This window comes from Mustelus asterias, chromosome 13, assembly GCF_964213995.1.
Source record: "Mustelus asterias chromosome 13, sMusAst1.hap1.1, whole genome shotgun sequence".
NCBI classification, from domain to species: Eukaryota; Metazoa; Chordata; class Chondrichthyes; order Carcharhiniformes; family Triakidae; genus Mustelus; species Mustelus asterias.
In genome coordinates, this window is record NC_135813.1 from 19,606,493 (window position 1) to 19,628,959 (window position 22,467).

At 40.2% G+C, this 22,467-nt stretch overlaps 1 protein-coding gene across 4 annotated transcripts in view; it reads right to left on the reverse strand.

The window, feature by feature from the left end:
- The window catches only part of pbx3b (pre-B-cell leukemia homeobox 3b), a 202,768-nt gene that overhangs the window by 10,208 nt on the left and 170,093 nt on the right, over positions 1-22,467 (reverse strand). Inside the window, exons 5-8 of one of the 4 annotated variants that reach the window (XM_078226455.1) lie at positions 19,585-19,720; positions 4,923-5,088; positions 4,270-4,382; positions 3,026-3,176 (exon numbers count right to left, since the gene is read on the reverse strand). In XM_078226455.1, coding sequence (XP_078082581.1) covers positions 3,026-3,176; positions 4,270-4,382; positions 4,923-5,088; positions 19,585-19,720 — 566 coding nt within the window. The remainder of the gene's footprint in view (positions 1-3,025; positions 3,177-4,269; positions 4,383-4,922; positions 5,089-19,584; positions 19,721-22,467) is intronic. The other 3 variants (XM_078226454.1, XR_013499345.1, XM_078226456.1) reach the window with 3 other exon arrangements.

The following is a 22,467-nucleotide window of genomic DNA, read 5'->3' on the forward strand; positions in this document are numbered from 1 at the left end:
GGGACCAGCTAGGATGCTTTGGAATAGTCAAGTCTAGAGGTAATAAAGGCATGAATGAGTATTTCAGCAACAGATGAGCTGAGATACCAAAGTTGGGTGATGTATGGAAGTAGAAATAGACAGTCATAGGGATGGCTTACAGTGATACAGGTGAGTTCCTGGCTGGCTGTTGCTAAGACTCGACAAACGTTTGCTGCTTTCTATGGATGCTTGAAATTGCAAACATCTAAAGGGACAGGAGCTGAAAGGCACTTTGCTGACTTCATGGCTTCAGCACAACCATTTGCTCCCAGACCTTGGCACGCACTCATTCCCTTTGGAATACAACATGACTTGGAGAATGAACACAGCAGAGTAGGACAAGATGTTTGGAGGGGAAGGAGTATGGGGAAGGGGAGAACAGCTTTCAGCAAGGGCCATATTCCCCCAGGGTGTTTGCAGAACAATTTTTGGACCTGAACTGCAGCAAAGAACAAAGTGCGAGATGTCTGCACTTCAGGAAGGACATCCAGACTGAAATCTGTCAGCTGCTGGAACTGCAATTCTAATCTTAGAGGATGGAGGACCATGTTGCCAGTGGTTGTGAAGGTGACCGCAGCAATGAAGCTTTATGCATTTGACTCTTTCCAAGCTGGAGCTAGAAATATTTGCATCATCTCAGTTTGCTGTCCAGTTTTGTGTAAGGAACATTACTGAGGCTATATTGAAAGAGAGCTAACAACTTTTCATTCTCACTTGCCAGGAACAAGAAGGCAGAGTGAGTACACATCTTTGTTAGGGCTGTAGATTCCCCAGCGCAAGGTGCCACTGACTGAATGCCACTGCTTTGCAGGCATCGCATCTCAATTCTGTTACTGGCTGAAAATAAAAGGGATTCCACTTCCTCAATGTCCAGCTGGTACTGGACCATACATAGTGAATTATGCAGGTCAATGGCCGGCACCGATGATGCCTTCATTCTGCAGAAGACAAACCAAAGGGTGGCTACTGGCTGACAAAGATTAACTGCTGACAGTATGACTGGTGACTCTGGTGCACAACCCATGCACGCATGCGCAGAATGGAAACAATTCATATCCGACAGCATTCTTCTGCAGGCTGCCTCACTGAAGTCCTGTTCGGAATCCTCTGCAACGGAACCTACGTGCCACCTTGCCACCTGTATCTATCTTTGCCCACTGCCCTGGCTGCAATTTACTTGTTCTCAGTGTCTCACCAAATGCATATTCCACCTTTAACTTGTCCCGTAAGAGAGACACAGTGTCAGTATCTGAGTTGGTGGCTGCAAGTGTGAAATCAAGTGATGAGGCTGTGCGCTCATCATCACTCTCTTCTTGGCCTGGCAAGGTTGCATCTGTTGAGTATCTGAAAGGATAAAGCTCTGAGGGTAATATTATGGTGCAGGAAGGGGAGGAAAGCAAGAGATGCACGTTTATACCATCTGCAGCTTGTAAATTCAAGGGATGACAAGCAAATTGAATGTAAGGAAGAAAATTAGTGATGAGGATACCATCAACTAAGATGGTTTCAAGACCGCCTTGGTTCAAGCAGCCAGCGTTCCAACAATGACCAGCACTATCTCCTCCATGATGATCAGGACATACAGGCAACACTGTTCACCTCTGGTTAGTTCCTGTTTCCCCAGATTGTGCGCTACCTAGCCGTGCAAGACAGAAGGAAGTGTGTCACTGAGTGCTGGTTGGCTGATGTGGCTGTCCTGGTTGAATAGCTGGGAATGTGTGCAAGCTGTGAGATGTGGGTGAGATTTGTAAGAATGAGGCGAAGTATATGAATTTTAGCCACGAGGTCTGATTGACAAAGATTGTTGCTAGGTGAGCGATGGCATGTGGTGACCTGAGTAGTGGCTGATGTGAGTCCTGGAGCTGGAAGAATAGTGTTTGAAGATTCATGCACTGACCTTGGCTATTGGGGTCATCAAACTTATTGCATCCAGGTCCTCGGAGTTTGACTCTCCATGGCTAAATGCACTCATCGCTTCTAACTAAATGTTGGGAGGGTCATCTTTACTCAAGCAGATAAAGACCATCTCCACTTCCCCAATAGCCCCACTACAGCACCCAAAAAGGTTGGAGTTTGCTCTCTCCCATGCTGTGCCATTTCTCAGTCTTTCTAGTTCAGATTCTCTCCAATCGGGCCTCCCTGCACCTGCTTCAGCCACAATGAATCTCTTCTTTAAGAGGTGAGGCTAGCTTTAAGAAGGGCAAACTTTAGGTGGTGCTATCCACTCACAAAACTGGGCCCCTACATCCAGCCAACACTAACTATGCCATTTATTAGCTAAATGCAAAGATCGCTCAAGTTAGCAGGCAGCATTAAGTTAGCACGCTTCCTGTATTGCAATCAATAGGCATGGGTTAATTGTGCATCATGATTCCTCTGCCAATTTCCAGAGGCTATCCAATTTAGACCCTGCAGCCTTTCCTGTAACACTATGAAGACAGTGTGATAAGTCAGGAGGGCAGCACTTAAAAAATAATGTAGCTATCATTATCAAACTTTAGTTAGTTTAGTACACTTCTGATCCTGTCAAAATCTAATGGAACTTCGAGGAGATAGACTCCTGTAGGGACATTCACCAAATTATATCCCTTCCATTTAAGAAAATAATAAAAGTCTCAACATCTACATCAGACCAGTGTGCTATAATGCACTGCGCTATTACATGACACCTTATCAAGCCTCATCAACAAAGATAAAATTCATTACTCCAAAATGCTGCAGGCTAGGACAATCTTACATTCCATCTTTCAATTACAGTTTTTTGGCCAATGATAGATCCAAAGCTGAAGTATTTTACGCTAATTTTAAATTTTAAAAAAACAAAAGTTTACTTTTTTTTTACTGTGCATTTTTTGTTTTAGCAAACAGAGCTAATTTTCTCACATAACCATCAATTCTTTACAATAAGCATTCCACTAAGGAATTTAGTGATGCTTTGTTCATTCTGGATAAATGTAACCCTCTCTGCCATCAAAAGCTGAATTAAGAAACTATAATAGCTTACACTGGCAGGGCTTTAGCTTTTCTTTTTCTTCTACGGACACAGAAATAAAAGTGTTCCTTACGCTCAAACTGTGTGGACTGTACAGTGAATTCCCTCCAAGACCATCACTGTATCCGCCCGTCTGATTGATAACATGACGCAGGGAATCCACCTGAAGCAAAAGCAAACAAAAAGGAACATGTCAGACTTGATGCAACTGAGCTGTCTTTCTCTAACAGGAAATTATCTGCTAGATTGAGATGTGTAAGCTTGCCATACTGCCTTCATTATATTAGGATATGTCATTTCATTTTAAATATTTTAAGCTACTGCCCATTATGTTAAAATTTGCTTTTTAAAGATGTCAGGCTAAGCTTACTAAGCGTACTGAATTCTGCAATTTCTGCCAAAGGGTTGCTATAATTTTATTTTGCACCCAATAAATAAATTACAGGCAAAGGCTTTCTACAGCCAGTCAGCATGCTGTCTGTCAGTATCAATTTAATGGATCACTCTGAACAGAGTGCAGTCACTTACTGACACTTTTTACACAAATGACCACATTGAGGATGATAAACAGTGAAAAACTACACTGTTTTCTTGTAATATAGCCTACGCTTTGATAAATGATAACCACGTTACTGCACAAACACTAGTACTGTACTCACCTTATGCCATTTACTTAAAAACATCATTAAGAGTAATACTTATATATAGTCATTCTGTATGTTAATTGCTGCCTTTTTGTGGCTGAAAGAGGGGGGGGAAAAGTCTCAACACTTTTCAACTAAACTGGCTTCATTTATTTGGTGAATGTGGGTACCCAACCTCTCCCAGTGCCTCCATTAATATTTGAAACTTAGACAGATACAGTCTTCAAACTCCTAGAATGAATCATTCTTATTTTGAAAGAAAGAAACAGGTTTCAAAAAACATAAGGCATGAAAAAAATGAGAAGAAAGTTGTGAATGAATATGGCAAAAGCTTACACCAATCATCAACTTCTCCAATTTTCCACCCGCCCCACCCCTAGTTGCTCAAGCCAGGAGCCGACTGCATTCACATAGTTTTAAAATCAGACATGGAACATCACAAATAACGGACTCAAAACAATAATGATAAATATCAAAGCAGCGGAATGGATAATTTAATTAATCTGTACTTTAGGTACAGAATATTTACTGGGCTATAGGTCAGAGTAAGGCAGTTTTAATTTCTAAGCCCTACTCTGCTACCTAGGCCCTAATATTGGGCATTCTTCCTACCTGTGATTGCACATTGGCTCCGACTTGGGACCCTTGGTAAGAATCCCCATTCAGATTCTGCATGTTCATGAACATGTCCCCAGAATTTGGTAGGTTAAAAGAACCAGAAGAACCTGGAAAGGAAAGAGTCAGGCACCTGAATCACAGAGGGCTTTATATCTCTCCCCAAAGTTCTCAAAAGAAAGAGCACACAAGAAAGAAACAGAAATCAGGAAACCGAGAAAAGAAAACAGCAGGCCTTCCATCGCATGAAAAGCATTAAGAAAACGGTGCAGAGTCTTTACAGAATGAGGAGTGCCTTTTTTAAAAAATCTGTTCTGTCAAATAACAACCTGCAAGGTTTGAACCAGTGAATTCTGATATGATGCTTGCTGGATTTAGAATGGGACACAGCCTATGGAGACACCATGGGACTTACCTTATTGGGAAATCATTGTTTTCAGAATCACCACAAAATTTTGAATTCAAATCTCAAATGCAATTAGAGGTGGGGCTTAAACATGAAAACCATGGCACCATTTAATATAAGCAGTAACATAATTTTAACAGCTTGTTTTTTCTTTTAAAAAGTTTTTGCTTCTGATAAAATTATGCTGCTTTATGGCAAACCATAACAACAAGTAGTGCACTGTGCGACGGAACCTTCCACTTACCGGAGGTGGGTGTAGTGGGAGAGTTTGCTTGGCTGTTTTGGACAGCAGCTGCCACAGCATGTGCAGCGTTTACAGCGGTTTTTGCAGCATATAAGTTGGCTTCTTCTTGGAACTTTCCGATGTTCTTCTTGTACCTGATCCTTTTATTGCCAAACCAGTTTGACACCTGAGGAAAGGAGGATGCAAAGTGTCAAAAGACACAGCCAAGTACTTCTCTACATTATTACTTCAAGGTGTCAAGTCACATTCACAATCCCCAACTTTTTCTGTGGGTATCTCGACTAATTAAGCAATAATCAAGGATAGGTTGTAAGTTATTAGGGATTGGAGCATGTCACGATTCTGTCTGTCTCTTGGCAGAACAGATACACAAGGGATTATACATCTGCTATGGCATGCATTTTCAAGTTTACTGATGTGATTACACTGGGAAAAAAATGAAAAATATCAACCAAAACATTAATAATAAAAAAGTAATTGTCGATGCATTAAATGCCACCTGCCAATCAAAAATTGTTATTGAGCTGGTTACAAAGTGCATTCTTTTCTCTGAGAAGTAAGTGGTAAGATGAGAAGGCCTGGAAAGGCCATTGTTCTTTGTTTCTGGTCTGGAACAACCTGGCAGCACTACAATTTAAATCATGTTCAGTCAAATGAATATGAATAGAGTGATGTAAATCAATATTAAATGAGCTGGTGTTTTGTATTCTTCCTTTGAACATACTAGAATCAGGATCTGTGTTGCATTAACCTGTGCAGGGATCCTTATAAATTGGTTAGTAATCGGTGTACTGTGGCCAACAAGGGCAAAGCTGGGATGATAGAGCAATTTTATTTTCAAGAGTCAAAACATGATAACCGGAGAGCAACTGAATTTGCTGTGTATTCCAAAACAATGTCACTGATGTTATATATTATTCATTCGACTTTACCAACACTCAGATTATTCATGAAAATAAGCACAACAATAAATACCTGGGAATGAGTCAGAGAGCAGTGACCCAATCAGATGACATAAAGTGCTAGAGCTAAGGCTGAATGATTCAGGAACTCCGGAGACTGGGTATAGACCTTAACCCATATGTGTGTACTGGTTACTTTTTCACCCATGTGCTATTTACAATAATTTGTCTAATATCTTTTCGCTGATTGTGTTGTTAAGGGAGTATTTCTATTACTGCTACCGAAAGAGAGCTGTTAACCTGGTGTTATGTGGAAGACTAGGGAGTAAATGTTCTTTCTTGTTAAATTTGTATCTTAGTGGTGTGAGGAAAAATGTTGCAGCAGTGCCAATGATAGTGAAAACATATTATAATCCTTTATAATATGTTTTATAATCCTTGGCAAGGTAGTTTAATTTTCTCTGGTAATACACTATTTAACATGTTCATCTAAAATTCTTTAGTATGGTATTTTAATGCAGCCATTATCCTGTTTATTTTAAGTAGGGTAACTGAAACAGAAGAATATTAAAAGAAAATTCGCATAAACATAAGCAGTGCACTACCAGGGGAAATTAAGGTGATTTGGAGAGAATATCAACAAAGGGCTCATAAACAGAGAGCAAAGTCCAACAGGTTTCTGTAATCATTCAAATCCAAATAGTTTTAGGGTGCAATGCCGATTCCGCCAGCAAAACAGGGCCGGTTCGATCGGGGGAGGCGAGAAACCAGGTGCAAATCTTGGTTTTCGCCTCTCACCCGATCTTGTTACCCCACCTCGCCGATAGTTGGGTGGGATGAGGTCGGAAAATCACGCCCTTAATCTTTTTTAATGCGTACAATTTTCCATTCAGGTTCTGTGATTCTGTTGAGTTAATCATTAACTTTACTAATGTTAATATTCCATCTGTCACCGTTACAGGCAAAAGGTTTCACTGTATACATTAAATTCATGTGAATGGGGAAGTCAAAATTTTGGTAATAATTTTGAATAACTCCACAATAATATTAATACTAGGGAGAAAGAAAGACTGTTACAGTGATAAATTAGGTAGACACTTGTTCTGCAATATTTCTCTACACATTCTAATGTTATTTTGCTCAGTGGATTACCACATTTTTCACAATTTACTTTGATTACAAATAGAGTAACAGCCAATCTTGTAATTAAAGTGAAGAGGCCATAATAAAGAGGAACTACCATCTGACATCAAATGTGACACTGTAGCACAATTCTTTTTTGTAACTTCTACCTCTCTTCTCATCACAACCATCTTATTCATATCCATTATTCTCCTGGATTACCTGTGGCAAACAGTGCCTCTCAAAACCCGATACCAAGGGCAGGATTTTCCTGTTTGGGGTCAGAATCGAATGTGGTTCTGACTACCCACTGTGTCAGTCTTTTGTGCAGGATTTGCCAATTGGTGACGTAAGATACGTTTGTTTACCAATTAAGAATGGCGGCTCTCGGCTCCCAAACCAATAAGAGGTGCTTCGGCATGGAAGGAGCTTCAGCCTGCTGTTGTTGCGAAGGAAGAAAGAGGATGTCTGCATGTTGAAGCATCTTTGCATCCTTATTAAAAAACTGGCAGCGAAGTAAAGAAGAGATCAGCAATTATGGCAAGGAAATCCCTCCATAAGATGGTCCGCAACTGTGGCCAGGTAGATATGGGAACTATGGTGGGGCCTTAATGTTTCTGGAGCACTGGCCCCAGTCTGTCATTTCTAGGCGTCTGCCAGGCTCCCAGTGCTAAGGGAGGTACACAGGCCAACTGGAAGATTCCAATCAGCCTCTGGTCAATGGCCTAAATTGGCCTTATAATTGGGCTTACAAGCTCCTCGCTGCTTGCCAATGGGTAGCCATTCCATGCTTGACCCAGCCTCCAGGAAAATGCCTGGGAGTCGGCACTGTGCCTGGCCGACATTGGGAAATTCCACACTTATCCACCTCCTTTTCTGTTCCCATATCTGCATCAAAATCCTTTCTTAGGATTTTCATAAGAATAATGAGAAAACAACTCTCCATCTGATTTTATCTCCCTCCTTAACATGAGAGGCATCTCACAGCAATGTACTTGATAAGGACAAAGCGGCAAGGTGTGGTAACTAAACAAAGCTACTGTAACAGGAAAGGACATAATCCAAGACATTGCAGTGCATTCCATTGGAACCATTTTAAAACAATTTTTCTTGTATGTTTTCTAAATCATTCTGACCACAACATTTAAGTTGTATTATTTATCTTCAATGTTACATCACATACTACCAGGCATTGTCATCAGCAGATTGCTGGGAAACATGCTATACAGTATATCAGAGCACAACCATCCGTCAAGAAATCCATCACAATTATTATAGTAATCATTAACAATTCCTGACTATTTAATAACTGAAGTATCCATATAGTGCAAACATTCACAGATGCACAAAGATTAAAAAACAGCAACTATTCACTACGTGTAATAAATTCCAGGCTGTGCACTAAAATTTTATATCTTTAGCACCCATCTAAAATATGAGGAGAGATTTTGCACCACATCAGATCCTCTACAGCACTCCAGACTCTGTGCTTCTTAATCTTTAATATCAAGGCAATTAAAATTAATGACCACTCATACAAACCACTGTGGGCAGTGTTTCCTTGACATTGGCTGTTTGATGAGTTTACCTTCAGGTTAACTAACAAGCAGGGTTTAATTGGAGCAAAGGAAGAAAGGACAATTATCTGATGTTCTTATCCTCAGAACTACAAAGGGAAAAAGAGCTGGATCCACACACAATTTAAAAAGAAAAAATACTTTTTGTCCAGCCTGAGTTTGTCTGGGAAAAATATGATAACTAGAAATCATACAATCAATAAACTGTCAGGATGGAGGAAGCCCTATCAGCTTGCCTGTAACAGCTCATGTTTTTACTGCTGCTCCCAAGGTAATTGTAATATTATACTGATGTCTGCCCATTTCTGCTTCAAAACATTCATCAGGTTTGAGCGCCAATGGTAGTACATTTTTAAACCATAAAAGAAGATAGGATCCAAAATTCCATGGACTGTATCTGATAGGAAGATACATAATAATAGCAACGGCATATCTGTAACTACGATGACATATAACTGTGTTTCTCCTTAGTTGGAGCATTTTGCTATGATCAGAATTGGAACATTAGCTGTATCCTTGTGCAGCTAACCTGAATTCTAAATGCAAAGGTACAAAAGGATAGTATTGTTGTTGCTAGCTTCAATTACGTTGTTGTTAAAATCTCTCAAAACTGCACTTGTCCAAGGTACTGCCTTAAAAGCTTACTTACTTTGTTAAATGCTGCTCCAAAGATTTGTTTCAGATATTAAAATGTAAATTTAGCAATAAAAGATTATAATTTTTTAAGCCCCAGACAATTGGGTTACAGAGTTTTCACTGCAGCATTCTGTGTTTTAAATAGTTATAATAAGAATAAAATAGATCTTCATGAGTGCAATAGTTTTATTCTATTCAACTTTAGGTGATTACATCTTGTTTATTTTGGAGCCCAAATGAGCTTCCTTGAGAATTGGCTAGGAGAATATTTATGCACTGATCAGAATGGGTTAACTCAGAATTTAAAATGAACAGAATAATTCATTGGGATCTTTGTAGGTCAGGAACAAGTACACCTCACCTGTTGAGAGGAATGGCTAGGTGTCTTTTTCACCTGCGGTTGTCTGAGATTACATACTTACTGAGGTTAAGGCATATTGAATTCTGAAAAGGTTCCCTCCCACCCCAACATGTCCACAGCGCTTTTGAAGATCTACTCTGCACTGCAATATGATTCCATGGCACTAGAAGTCATCTCAGCTTATTTAAGTTTGTCATGTGCAGACCTGGACAGGTCACATAGCACATCACATTCAAGTCCAAAAACATCAGGCAAGCAAAAGATGGAGGGAAGCAACAAGTCAACATTTCAAACATTGCCCTTACTCTGTTATAGTTTTTGGTTCTTTTGAAGGGCAATGCCTGAAAGGATGATTTGTTGCTTCTCTCCACAGTTGTTGGGCCTGACTTACTGGGTGCTTCCTGCATGTTCTATGTTTGTTTCTGGACTCCATTATTTACAGTATTATATTTTTGGTTATTTTTAAGCCTATTTCTGTTTTTGCTGAATATCTACATAAACATTTATTAGCTGTGTTCACTGTATACCATTCAGGAGGAAACAGTAGCTGATATTTACCCCAGAGGAGAGAGACCAGTTGGATATCTTCGTGGACTGAAACAGTTTTTATGCTTTTGTATGCCGTTACTATATGAATCTACAGGTTACATTGTTAAACCTCACTATCAGGAAAACGTCACAACTGTTCTTAGCTTAAAACACGAGAATCATAGAATCATACAGTGCAGAAGGCGGCCATTTGGCCCAAGTCTGCACTGTCCACAATCCTACTCAAGCCCTATTCCTGTAATGCCACATATTTACCCTGCTAATCCCCTGACACTAAAGGGGCAATTTAGCATGGCCAATCAATCTAACCCGCACATCTTTGGACTGTCGGAAGAAACTGGAGTACCTGGAGGAAACCCATGTAGACATGGGGAGAATGTGCAAACTCCACACAAACAGTGACCACGGCCGGAATTGAACCCGGGTCCCTGGCATTGTGAGGCAGCAGTGCTAACCACTGTGCTGCCTTGGTCTGATTTCACTTTATTAAATTAAATTACTATAAGCACTTCTGTTAAATGACAAATCAATGGCTTAGAATGTTCGAATATAAATGTGGGATGACCTTGGTTTTCCTAATTGAATCTTGGACTGCATTAATTCAGGCTCCTCCAACAATACAATAAAGTTACTTTGTTGTGTAACTTTTTCTGTAACTTAGGGCGGCACGGTGGCACAGTGGTTAGCACTGCTGCCTCACAACGTCAGGGACCCGGTTTAATTCCCGGCTTGGATCACTGTGCAGAGTTTGCACATTCTCCCAGTGTCCGTGTGGGTTTCCTCTGGATGCTCCGGTTTTGTCCCACAGTCTGTGGCGACTAGGGGATTTTCACAGTAACTTCATTGCAATGTTAATGTAAGCCTACTTGTGACATTAATAAATAAACTTTAAAAATATAATGTGGTCTCTTTAATTAAAAAAAGTTATCTTCTCTCTGCTGGAACAGGTGCCTTCCCTGAGCACATTTTCAGGCAACGTGACACTCAGTGGAGAATTCAGAAAAGCCCAGTTGTGGGCATACTGTGAACTGAGTGATTGGGATTGTGCGACCCACATTGCCAGGAACAGAAACAGAATCAATGGCCTGCTGTGTCTGAAGCCTCCAAATAAAAATACTTTGAACATTTGTGCATGCTGTGTTCCCACACATTGTATAAGCTGCACGACACAGAGGTTTTTCTAAAAAAAAATCAAATTATTATTTGGCTAATTTAACACATTTTAACTTGAAGCAAAATGCGCACATGGAGCAACACACAACAAATGTGAATGATAATAAACAAAATATATATCCAGGAGTTTATGTATCAAACCTCTTTAATATGACAGACTGTTTATATGTTTTTATACAAAGTGGCTCTGTAATGTTAACATGTTCATTCTTTGCCCATAAAGCTGCTTGATTTATAGGCAGTAGCGACCTAAACATGAAGTGACAAGTCAAACCCTGCGCCCCCACCCCACAAAAATTCAACCTCGTAACAGTCGTGTTCATATTCACTGGGCGGAATTATCCCAAAAAAATGACTAAGTGTCATCCCCAGCGGGAAAAGCAGTGAGAATTCCACCGGGTGGGTTGGGATGATCCAGATTGTAATTCACTCACATTTAGTCATTTTTTTTGGAGCTTGGGAAAAATTCCTGCCAGCAAAGAGATGTGCGGGGTGAAAAGAAGCCGGCAAGACCAGCGCCTCAGAGATCGGGGCATCCCAATCTCAAAGTTAAGTTGAAGGCCCACTCCTTTATTGATTCACTTAAGAGTTTTAAAAAACAGTGTAAAGGCTCATCTCTTTTAATCTATTCTCGAGGTATGGGGGGCAATTTTCTGACCTCGCCACACCTGACACAAAACACACCAATCCTGAAAAATAGCATATGGGCCTAAAAATCAGCGTTGTACCCGGCACCAAACGATTTGCAATCATTCCGGTCCCTTTCTAATGGTGCAAATCGTATCGCGCCCAGAAAGGGTGCCGTTTAGCATATTTAAAGTAGTATTTAAATATGCATAGCATGTTGGTCGCCGGATTCTCCCTGCTTCCGGTACCTTCAGACCTCCGGGCCCAGCGTGGGGCAAATTTCAATATTAATAACATGGTTGGTATGTCATTAACGCGTCCCGGACGCTATCACCTGGATTCACTTATCTTAGCCCACTTGCCGGTTGAGGTCCTCATTGGCGGGGATCACAAAAAGTCTCCATCAATAGGGACCAAACGTGATGGCTGCATCGGTGGGACCAGAAGCCATTGAAACCCTTGGGTGATCGGAGGCAGAGCTGGGTTGGGGGGGAGGGGATGGAGGTGGAGGAATCAGCCAGGCTGGAGAGCGTGGGGATGGGGATCGGCTGGGGCGGTGATTGGCGTACTTAGTACACTGGGGGAAATTGAGGCACATGCACAATGGCACCCCTCGAGCTCAGCAGCCGGCTTCCTTGTGAAAATACCTCTCCGGGCTCTTATTTTTAATTAAGTGCCATACAATTGTGACTGGGAGCTCACCCCAAAAAATCAGTACAGTTCTCTTCCACTTTCATGTTTGTTTGGCACTTAGAAGTTTTCTGGTAAGATTGCCCCCTCCAGAATTTGTTTTGAGAAAATTCTATCCTTTGTTTTGTTTTGGGAAAAGTACAGCCATGGGCTTTGTTGAAGAAGGCACTTTAGTGCCAAAATAAATTGTCAAAAGGTGGTAGGCCATCATCTTGAACTAATACAACTGAGTAGCTGTCTAGGCCACTTCCACTGGCAGTAGAAAGAAACATAGAAAGATTTACAGCACAGAAGGAGGCCATTCGGCCATAGCGTCTGTGCCAGACAATAAACAACCATCATGTCTAATCCCACCTTCAAGTTCTTGATCTGTAGTCCAGTCTACTCTCAATCATCCATAAAGTCAGGGAAGGTATCGTCAATGGTGTTATCAATCTGCACTTACTCACCTACAACCAGCTCACTGATGTTCAATTTGGGTTCTGCCAGGACCTCTTGACTCCTTCCCTTATTACAACCTTAATCTAGACATGGACAAAGGTGCTGAATTCTAGGGGAGAGGTGAGCTTGACTGATCTTGACATTAAGGCAGCATTTGACCGAATGTGGCATCAAGGAGTCCTGGCAAAATTTAAGTCAACAGGAATCAAGGGAAAAATTCTTTAGTTAAGCTTAGCACAAAGGAAGTTGCTTGCAGGCAATGAGCGTCTCCAACAAGAGAAAGTCTAATCATGTCCCCTTGCCATTCAATGGCATTACAGTCCACAAATCAGCCACTGTCAACATACTGGGAGTAAAACAACATTTATGTGGGACTGGAGTTAGACCATTAAGGACAATTGGTTTCCTTCCATAAAGGACAATAGGAATCAGTTGAATTTCCAAGACAACTCATCCGATTTCACTGATTTATTTCCAATCTTAAAAATTGAATTCAAATTCAGTTCATGGGATTTGAACTCACATTCCAGATTATTAGTTCAGGCTTCATGAATTACTAATCCAATAACATAACCATTATGCTACCATAACCTAGTGTAAATGCTAATGTCATAAATCATGAGAGCAAAGGTCAATTGATCTTATTGGCCTTCAGTTTATGTTTCATTTCCTGGTGCATGTCACTTTTTTATTGTTAATGTTGTTTAATGTTATGCCTTTATTGTATATTAGATCTGCTCTTATACCTGTAAAGACCTCCTGTGCTGACAGTAACTGGCAGGGCATGAAGACATTCACACTAGAAAATGTATTGAGAAATAACTTATCACTGACAACCAGGCAACTGTGTCCCCAGTTTGTTTTATAATGTTTTAAACAGAACCTAATTACAGAAAAGTACATTGGGAAAGCAAAATAGACCTTTTATATTACCCTGACTGAGCAGCAAGAAATGAATTAAGAAGAACATGTAAATTGTTGCATAAATGGGAAAATTAAAGGCTAACAAATTATACTGTTACTATTGTGTAGTGGCACATCTCTGTATTATTTCCCAATGCCTTCTGTCAGTAGTGCCAGTGCCTTCTGCAGTATAAATATTCACTATTCTTGACGCCCTGCAGGACACTCATCTGCTTCTGTATAAAGCGTTTTCCCTCACAGGCAGAGTGTCTGTGGAACAGATGAGACAGTTTATCTACAGCCAAAGCACAGCAGACGTTGTAGTCTGCTGCAACTCTTGATGCAGGTCTTTTCCCCTGCACTTGAGCCGTCAGTCTCTAATTTTACTCAGAATATTGAACAGGGGGTTTGATCATAATAAAAGACACTGAGTGAATGAAATGCTTGCAATTCTTTGGATCTGGCTGCAATTGGCTGCTAAGATTCAAAAACACACTTACTGCTGCACATGATTTTTAGAAAAGAATACATTTTGGGAGCTGTATCCAGGGCCCTTTGCTTTTTTTAAAAAAGGAAGTATTCAAAGGGAATTTTATAGTAGCATTTTTAATGGCTTTTGTTCCTCTATATTCTGATATGGAGTATTTGGATACTTCACATTTTGTTCAATTTTTATGTTTAATTATATTGGTTTAACTTCATCTGCCACCCCACAAAAAAATACATACATTGCTGAAATTCTCTCTTGCTTTGTGTTTCTATTTCTAATTGCAGTAGATAATACTACCATCCTGTCCTTGGGAGCCGTCCACACAGCACGTTATCGACAGGGTCTTTTATGGTTTCTCTATCAGTGAGGGAGCCATAAACAATGTGTGCGATTCAGAGGGAGTTCTATGTTTTGTTTTTTAATGTTTATTGGTGTTCTCTAATGATCTGTCTGCACTCAGGTTTTTCATTAATCTTAACAGTTTGTTGGTTTATTTGAACCTCATGACTATTATACCAGCTGGGTTTTGAAACCTGAGAAACTCTTTGATGAATATGTGTAGGAGAAGCTGCGCGTACGTAAAAGGGGATATATTTGTGTGCACAGCATGCTGAAGGAGTGCATTGGTATGTCTATGCATGGGAGGAGTGGATATGTATGTGCATAGGATGTGTGTGTGTGTGTGTGTGTGTGTGTGTGTGTGTGTGTGTGTGTGTGTGAGTGAGATGGGGTGCATGCAATCAAGTCGAAGACCAGAGGTATCTATTAATCTATAAAAATGGTGAATTTGTTTGTTCCATTTAAGCTGGTTTTCTTTCTTGCCCTTGAGAATATTATGCTGATGAAATCCACTATCCAGAATGCAGTCCTTTCGGTGGCTGTGAATGGGAACAAACTGTAGGTTCCCCTTACCTTAGCAGCTTACCTTTGTAAGCCTCTCCATCAGGTAAACTGCCACTAACCAGAGCTGGCAGATTAGAGTGACATGGTACTTGGGGACTTTACGATGATCACTCACTTGAGAGACAGGCTCCCACTTCATTTACTACATTGCAGCTTTGGTTTTATGTTTGTAAGCATAGCAACATTTCTTCTTTAGATGTGAATTTTCTAGAGCTGCGAACCAATTGTTTTTAGTCTGAAGCATTACAGAGCTCACATTTCCACCATTGTTTTTTGAATGGTTATCCTGCATTGATAGTGCAGGAAAATATAGGTTGTAGTTTAAAAATTCATGTATGTCATCAGTTTAGCATAAATTAAATATTCTTTAATCAAAATCATAGCCTTCACTTAAGGGAACCAAAAAGATATACTCATTAACTGAGATCAGTTAATTCAATAGGGCATAAAATGAATTTGTTGCTTTGTCACTAAGAACTCATCAACTTTTGTAACAATACCCAACCTGCATGCGTTGGTGTTAGTTAACATTTTATATCAGAAATCAATAGTCCCAGATGTAGAGGATGCCTTGATTTTTATTATAGCCAGAGGCAATGACATTCACCCACTTTTACAGCAGTTGCTGTTCCAGCAAGTTTGCTCTTTCCGTCACCATAAATTACCTGATGCAGGTGAAGTACTAAGTTTATTGTTGGTTGTTTATTGATTGAATTTGATTTCTTGCCCAGATAATTATGGAAGTAGCTCTACTTGTCAGCACAAGTTTCTTGATGGAAATTCTTGATGGAAACATATAAAATCCTGAGGGGATTTGACAGGACGGTGTGCAAAAGATTATTTCCTCTTGTAGGACATTCAAGAACTAAGGGTCACTGTTTAATAATAAGGGATCGAATATTTAAGACAGAAATGAGGGGGGGAAAATTCTCTCAGAAGGTTGTGAGCCTTTGGAATTCTTTCCTCAAAAGGTGGTTGAGGCAGAGTCCTTGAATACCTTTATGGCAGAAGTAGTTATCTTCTTCAGAGCAAGCGGGTAAAAGGCTATCATGGGTAGGCAGGAAGTTGAAGTTGAGGTTAAAATGAGATCAACCATGGTGTTACTGAATGGCGGAGCAAGCTCAAGAGGCCAAGTGGCCTACTCCTGCTCCAAATCCTTATGTTCACAGTCAATTCCACAGATGTGAAGGTTGTGTGAAGACTTAATAGGCATCCCCTTAATAGAAATATTAATTTGGAAGAAACTTGTGCTTTGATATTAAAACATTCTCCAACAGGATTTAGCTTTTGCAAATAATTTCCTTGTCACCCATCTATACACCCATTAAGAGATTTTACTGTGGTTTGAGCACTTCTATAAACCTTCTTTGCAAATAATAGCTTACGGAGGGTCCAACCAAATACATGACATAATTTCACATAAAAGTTCCATTAAGCAAAGATCATCAAGATTAATGAATAAAATTTAAAAGAAGTAGGGTATTCACTCAGCAGAAATTATCTTTTCAGCATATCTTTTACGGATGACCTTTCTTCAAACCTTAGTTGAAACAATTGGAATAATATTATTAATTAGCAAACCTCAAGCCAGATTCTAATTATGCTTCTGAAAGTTCCTCTAGAGGTTAACTTGATCATTATGTCAAAAATAGAACAGAAGCCATGAATAGTTAAAGCACAATCCATTTAACCCTCAGCCACACCATTTTAAATATATTATGAGCTGGAATATTGATACACAAGTCTGAGTAGTCCAGGATTACTGTTTGCAACACCCTAACCCACACATTTCATCATTCTGAGTTTAGAAACAAGCCCAATACCCATGACACCTAGCAAGCACCTTGATAGGTATAAATAGAGTAGGTGTCACGGCTAGTCATAAAATATGATTTATATGTCCACAAGTGAGGCTGACTGGATAACTCATGAGCGACAAAGTCACAAGTGAGTTATGGTCAGTCTCACAAGTGGAAACACAAATCATGTTTCACAGATGCCTCTGACAGATTTGATTTATACTACAGATTTACCTTATTATGTTTAATTTTTGGCATGTGCAATTTAAAGAGAAATCTTTTATGTTAATAGAGCCTGTTTTGCAAGGAAAAGTGGGATTAGAAAGCTCGCTTTTATCGAGCGAGCTGCCTCAAAGAACTCTCCAAAGTGGTGACTGACCACCATTTTGAAAATCCCCGAAACAAGGATTAAGTATTAAGCTTGCAACACAGTATGGTCCCCAAATAAATTTACCCAAGTGTCGCATAACAAGAATGAACGAGGGGGTCTTTGTTCAAACATACGGAAATAAATTAGTGGCTACTCACTAGCCACAAAATGGAGTTTAAAGCGACACTTCCTGACTTAGAGGTAGTGTACATTCACCGAACAATGGCAGGGAACTCACCTAACAGGAAGCCCTAAAAACAAACTTCTTGGGGTTGCTTGCAGCCTTGTGATGTTGGGGGGGGGGGGGGAGGGGGTGGATGAGAGGGATCTGCTGAGAGCTGTTCATGTGCCCTTCTTGCTAACCCCCAACCCCACCCCTCCCCTGCGACCCTCAACCTGTGACTTCCCTTCCGCCATCACCTATAGCTTGGATTCCTCAGCAATCCTGGGCTTTGGGTGGATGCATTACCACCAACAGTCAACTTCTCCCCAGTCTCCTCTGATTGGCCAGCAGCTTGGTGGGCAAGACTTCCGCCCATGGGGAAATTGATCCTGGAGAAAGCCCGTCACTGCCCAATTAAGTGCCTGATTGGCACTTCACGCAGTGGACCTTCTGAAAAGAGGTGATGCAGGATTCCCAGCAGCTCCAGCTGATGGGTTAGGCACCCAGTGCCGACGCTAAATTCTGCCAACTGTGTGGAAAATAGTGATTTTTCCTGGAATGGCCTCTTACTGACCAGAGGATAGGCTCACCATCCAATTTAGGATGTTGGGTGGATTCTTGAAGCTGAAAGACCAAGCAGAAGTCTTCCAACTTGAAAGGAGTAGCAGCCTGCAAGGGAAGGCAATTAAGGGAGGGAGTACTTTAAGATGGAGGGGTCCTCCCTCCAACTTCTTTAAATTGAAATTAAAAAATGGCTTTTACAGCCAGACAACCACGGGGCAGAGGAGGGGGAAAGTACAGTGGTGCCTCGTGGTTGTTGCAGCACCCAAGCAAGTAAGGAGGGTCTATCTAGGCCTGCCTGGAGTGCTGCTGGAAAATCCCAGTTGGCTTCCTTTAATTGGCTTTAAGTGTTCATTAAAGAGTCACACTGCTACCAGCCATGTGTGACAAGTAGGCCTGCTTCCCCACATCCCGCCTCTGCAAAAATGGCCCGGAGGAGGGTTGGAGGCAGAGAACTGGTATGGCAAGCCAGCAGAGCTATTTTTAACCTGCCCACCCTTGTTCTTAGCTCTGGTGGGGGTTCAAAATACTGCCCAGTATGATTAAAACTACTGCTGTTCACTATCAAGTATAGCAAAAATGGAACACCTCTCTGCTTTTGTATGACATGAAAAGCATGTACCAAACAAAACTGGCACAGGTGTATTAGGCTAAGTGGTCTTCATCTATACTGTGAGGTTCTATAATTCCTTTTAATGTATGAGACAGATAGGCACATTAGATTCAGGGATTGAAAAGTAATCTCAGCCTAAACAACTGAACGATTATGTATATAGATACAAATATAGAATTTTCTTAACATCAGCTTTTATCGTATATAAAGGCAGAAATTTATTGATATGCAGCAAAGACCTGCTGCATGAATCCCAAAACAAAAGAAATCAACAGTATAAAAATTAGATCATATTGTTGCTTTACATAGGAAGACATTTCCACATGGTGAAAATTTAATTCCGGAGCTTTGGGAATGGCCAATTCATCGCATAACATCACGATTCTTTGTGCTTCATAAATATTTAGTTTTTGATGTAACATTGAATTAATCTCAGTAATTTGCAAGTATTTTGTCTAATTACTTTAACATTAAACAAACATTTTCAGTCAATTATTTCTCAAAATCCTCAGTTAGTTTACATTTTTTTGTAAATTGTGGTCTATTTTTTCATCTAGTCAACGGTGATACCAAGTGAACTTGATTAAACAAATAGCAACTCAACCATCAATTTTATAGACTGTGAACAGATTTTCTCCAACTGAAAACATCAGCCAGTATATCTAAGCCAGACCACAGTTCCTAAAGCAGTTTTTTTTCCTGTCCATCTTCCAATGTTTTAGCTTACAAGCTGGTATTTTCCTTTGGCCTAAATTCAAAAATTGCAAGATGTCCCAACTCACCTGTGATACCGTGATGCTGCATTTCTTTGCCAGTTCTTCTTTGGCTTCTTCACTGGGATAGGGATTGCTGAGGTGTGAGTAAAAATACTCATTCAAGACTTCTGTTGCTTGTTTGCTGAAATTGCGTCGTTTTCGTCTGAAAACAAGAAAGGTATGATTTTGATTACTTTCAAATTTGGCATTAAACCACAGCATTTGCCAATTTTTAATCTGACTTATTCTTCATGTTTATTTTTTTTTCAAAAATCAAATAAATAAATCCTGAAACATGTTAATTTGAATAGGTTCCCATTTCCACTTTAATACAATGCAGAATCAGCTCATTTTGAAAGTATTTCCAAAAATTTTCAAACCTACATTTTTAGCAAAAAAGCTAAAAGTCCACTGATATAAAAAGAACATCAACCAACTAGTAAAGAAGCAACCAATGACCAATACAATGGCAGAGAAAAGAAGCAATAAACTGCATCTAGGCACGTGTCTGAAAGTAACTGAAAACACATTACCAGATACTCAATGACAACCATATAATTGGTACCTCTTTAAATTCTGCAAGCAACATACCTTTGCGAAGTGTAAGCAGAGGCTTTCAGTCTAGGACTTGCATCATGCTAAAAATATACCCATATCAATAGCTTTTCTGTGGGCTTCTTGACTTCACTGTGACCTAAGAAGCAATGTGCCAGTGGAGACACTTGTTCTTGTGCCCTTCAGAATTGCTTTTTCCCTATGCCTCAGGAGAGATTGGATGGAGGGTGCCTCGGCTTTGTGCAACAATATGGAAAACTGCATCATTCCCGCAGTATACTGCCCCTTTGGTTTCTCTGCTGTGTTACGATGAATTCTCATTCCAGCACAGCACATAGAACCTCCCTGGGGTAACATTCATCTCTCTATTGGGCGACCACTCTTATTGCCTTGTTTATGCTCTCTCCCCTTTGAATAAATCATTTTAAAAATGCACATCTGCTCAATTTAACTTGTATAAAGTTACCCAAATTCTCTAAAGACGTCTTCCAACTGTTTTTAATTATAATAATTTACCACACCTGCTGATGACCTGGCTGCCAGCGAAATTACTTCAGTTTGTTTCAGTCTCTAACTGTCTACAGGTGCAAGGTGTGCTACATTAAGAGAATCTATGCATATAAAAAGCCAGCAGAGATCCTGATCTGCCGTGTGGCAAAAGCAGGTGTTTGTAATGGTGACTATAACATTGCGGTTGTGTTTGGTATACAGTACAATCGACTTAGACGAGAACACAACTCACCACCACAGCTTCAGTCCATAGGAAACGTGGTGATGACAAATAAAACTGTCAGTCAGCTAGTCACAAGGTCTGAATTTTGATTGAATGTGAACACACAGGAGATGGAGAAGACTATTCATTTAAAGTCAATATATTAAACTGTAAACTGAGTGATGCAAGCGCAAAAAACATCAGATTTGGTTCTTGGCCATTTAATATAGGAAACAATGCTACCCTCTTTTCCTTGTCTTGTTGCAAACAAGGCCTTAGCAATCACTGAAATTCAGTCCAAATATGAAAAGAAAACTGTTGAATTCTTAAGAGATGAACTTTGTTACTATTATATTCAACCAATCATCAAGCAAGGTAGAAATTATTTTCTGACTGAGACATGGGAAGAACAACATTTAAAAGGACTAAGTATATGATCAACAAACAGAAAATAGCTGCTGGACCATGGGCTGCCAGCCACTTTATTAACAACATGCTTCTGTTCTGTGGTTGAATATGGACATACAAGATATTATGTCACATTTATATCCTACTGGAATAGTTTTATTAACCGCAGCTGTATGTTATTCTACCATCACATTGGCAGAGGCTTGGGGCTGAGTGGCATGCTCACCCATCAATTTTAATTATCCACCAAAAGCTAAAATAGAGCCTGATTTTCAGTGACTCTTGTGAAAAAGTGTTTAAATTCAGATCTGGGGAACCAGCTATTTCATCAACTGGAGAAGAAAACTGTTTTTTTGAGTTATTCAGAGTCAGAGGTTTGCCTTCTCCTGTAAGATAACTGCTCACTCTTCTGTGGTTTCACTTAGTTAGAGGAAGTACATGTGAACTGTGGGCAGCAAGGAAGAAAGTGGTTCCTGTTTGTTTTAGAGTGTCATCTTGGCTTGCAGGTAGTACTCTCACTATGGAGCTGGAAGATTGTGGCCTCAATTCCCACTCCAGCACATAAGTTTGGCAGATACTTCTGTGCAATAAAAGCGTGCTGCGTTGTCAAGTTATGCCATCTTCCTTTTCAAGTGAATACAAAAAATTCCCACCAAATCTTTTTTCAAAGTGCAAAGGAGTTCTCCTGCTATTCGGAATAATGGTTCTCAAGCAATAATAACAAAAGTATTATTAATCTCATTTCTGTTTATGTGACTTTACTGTGTGTAATATAGTTGTCACAATTAGCAAATAAAAAAATCACAGACTAGACTTCAAAAGTAATTAATTGAATGTTAAGAACTTTGGTATGCCCTGAAGGCATGAAAAGTGCCCTATCAGTACATATTTTGATCTTTGACAAGTTATGTTTGAGACTATGGACGATTCTCCCATCTGGGACTAAGTCCTGCAGTGGGGGTGGGAACGTGGCATGTTTCCTGCTGTGGTGGCCAGTGAGAAACCACGCCATATCTTCCAACCCTGAACTTATCAATAATGCACACGGGGGTTTAACGCCATTTTCCATGGTGCAGCAGGCTTGTTGGTGTGAGTCCTGCCAACATATCTGGGCGCCATATTGAAGACATTACAGACCCACCACTGAAGAAAGAAGATAGATGTCCAAGAACACTCATTTATCATAGAATCCCGACAGTGCAGAAAGAGACCATTCGGCCCAGCGAGTCTGCACC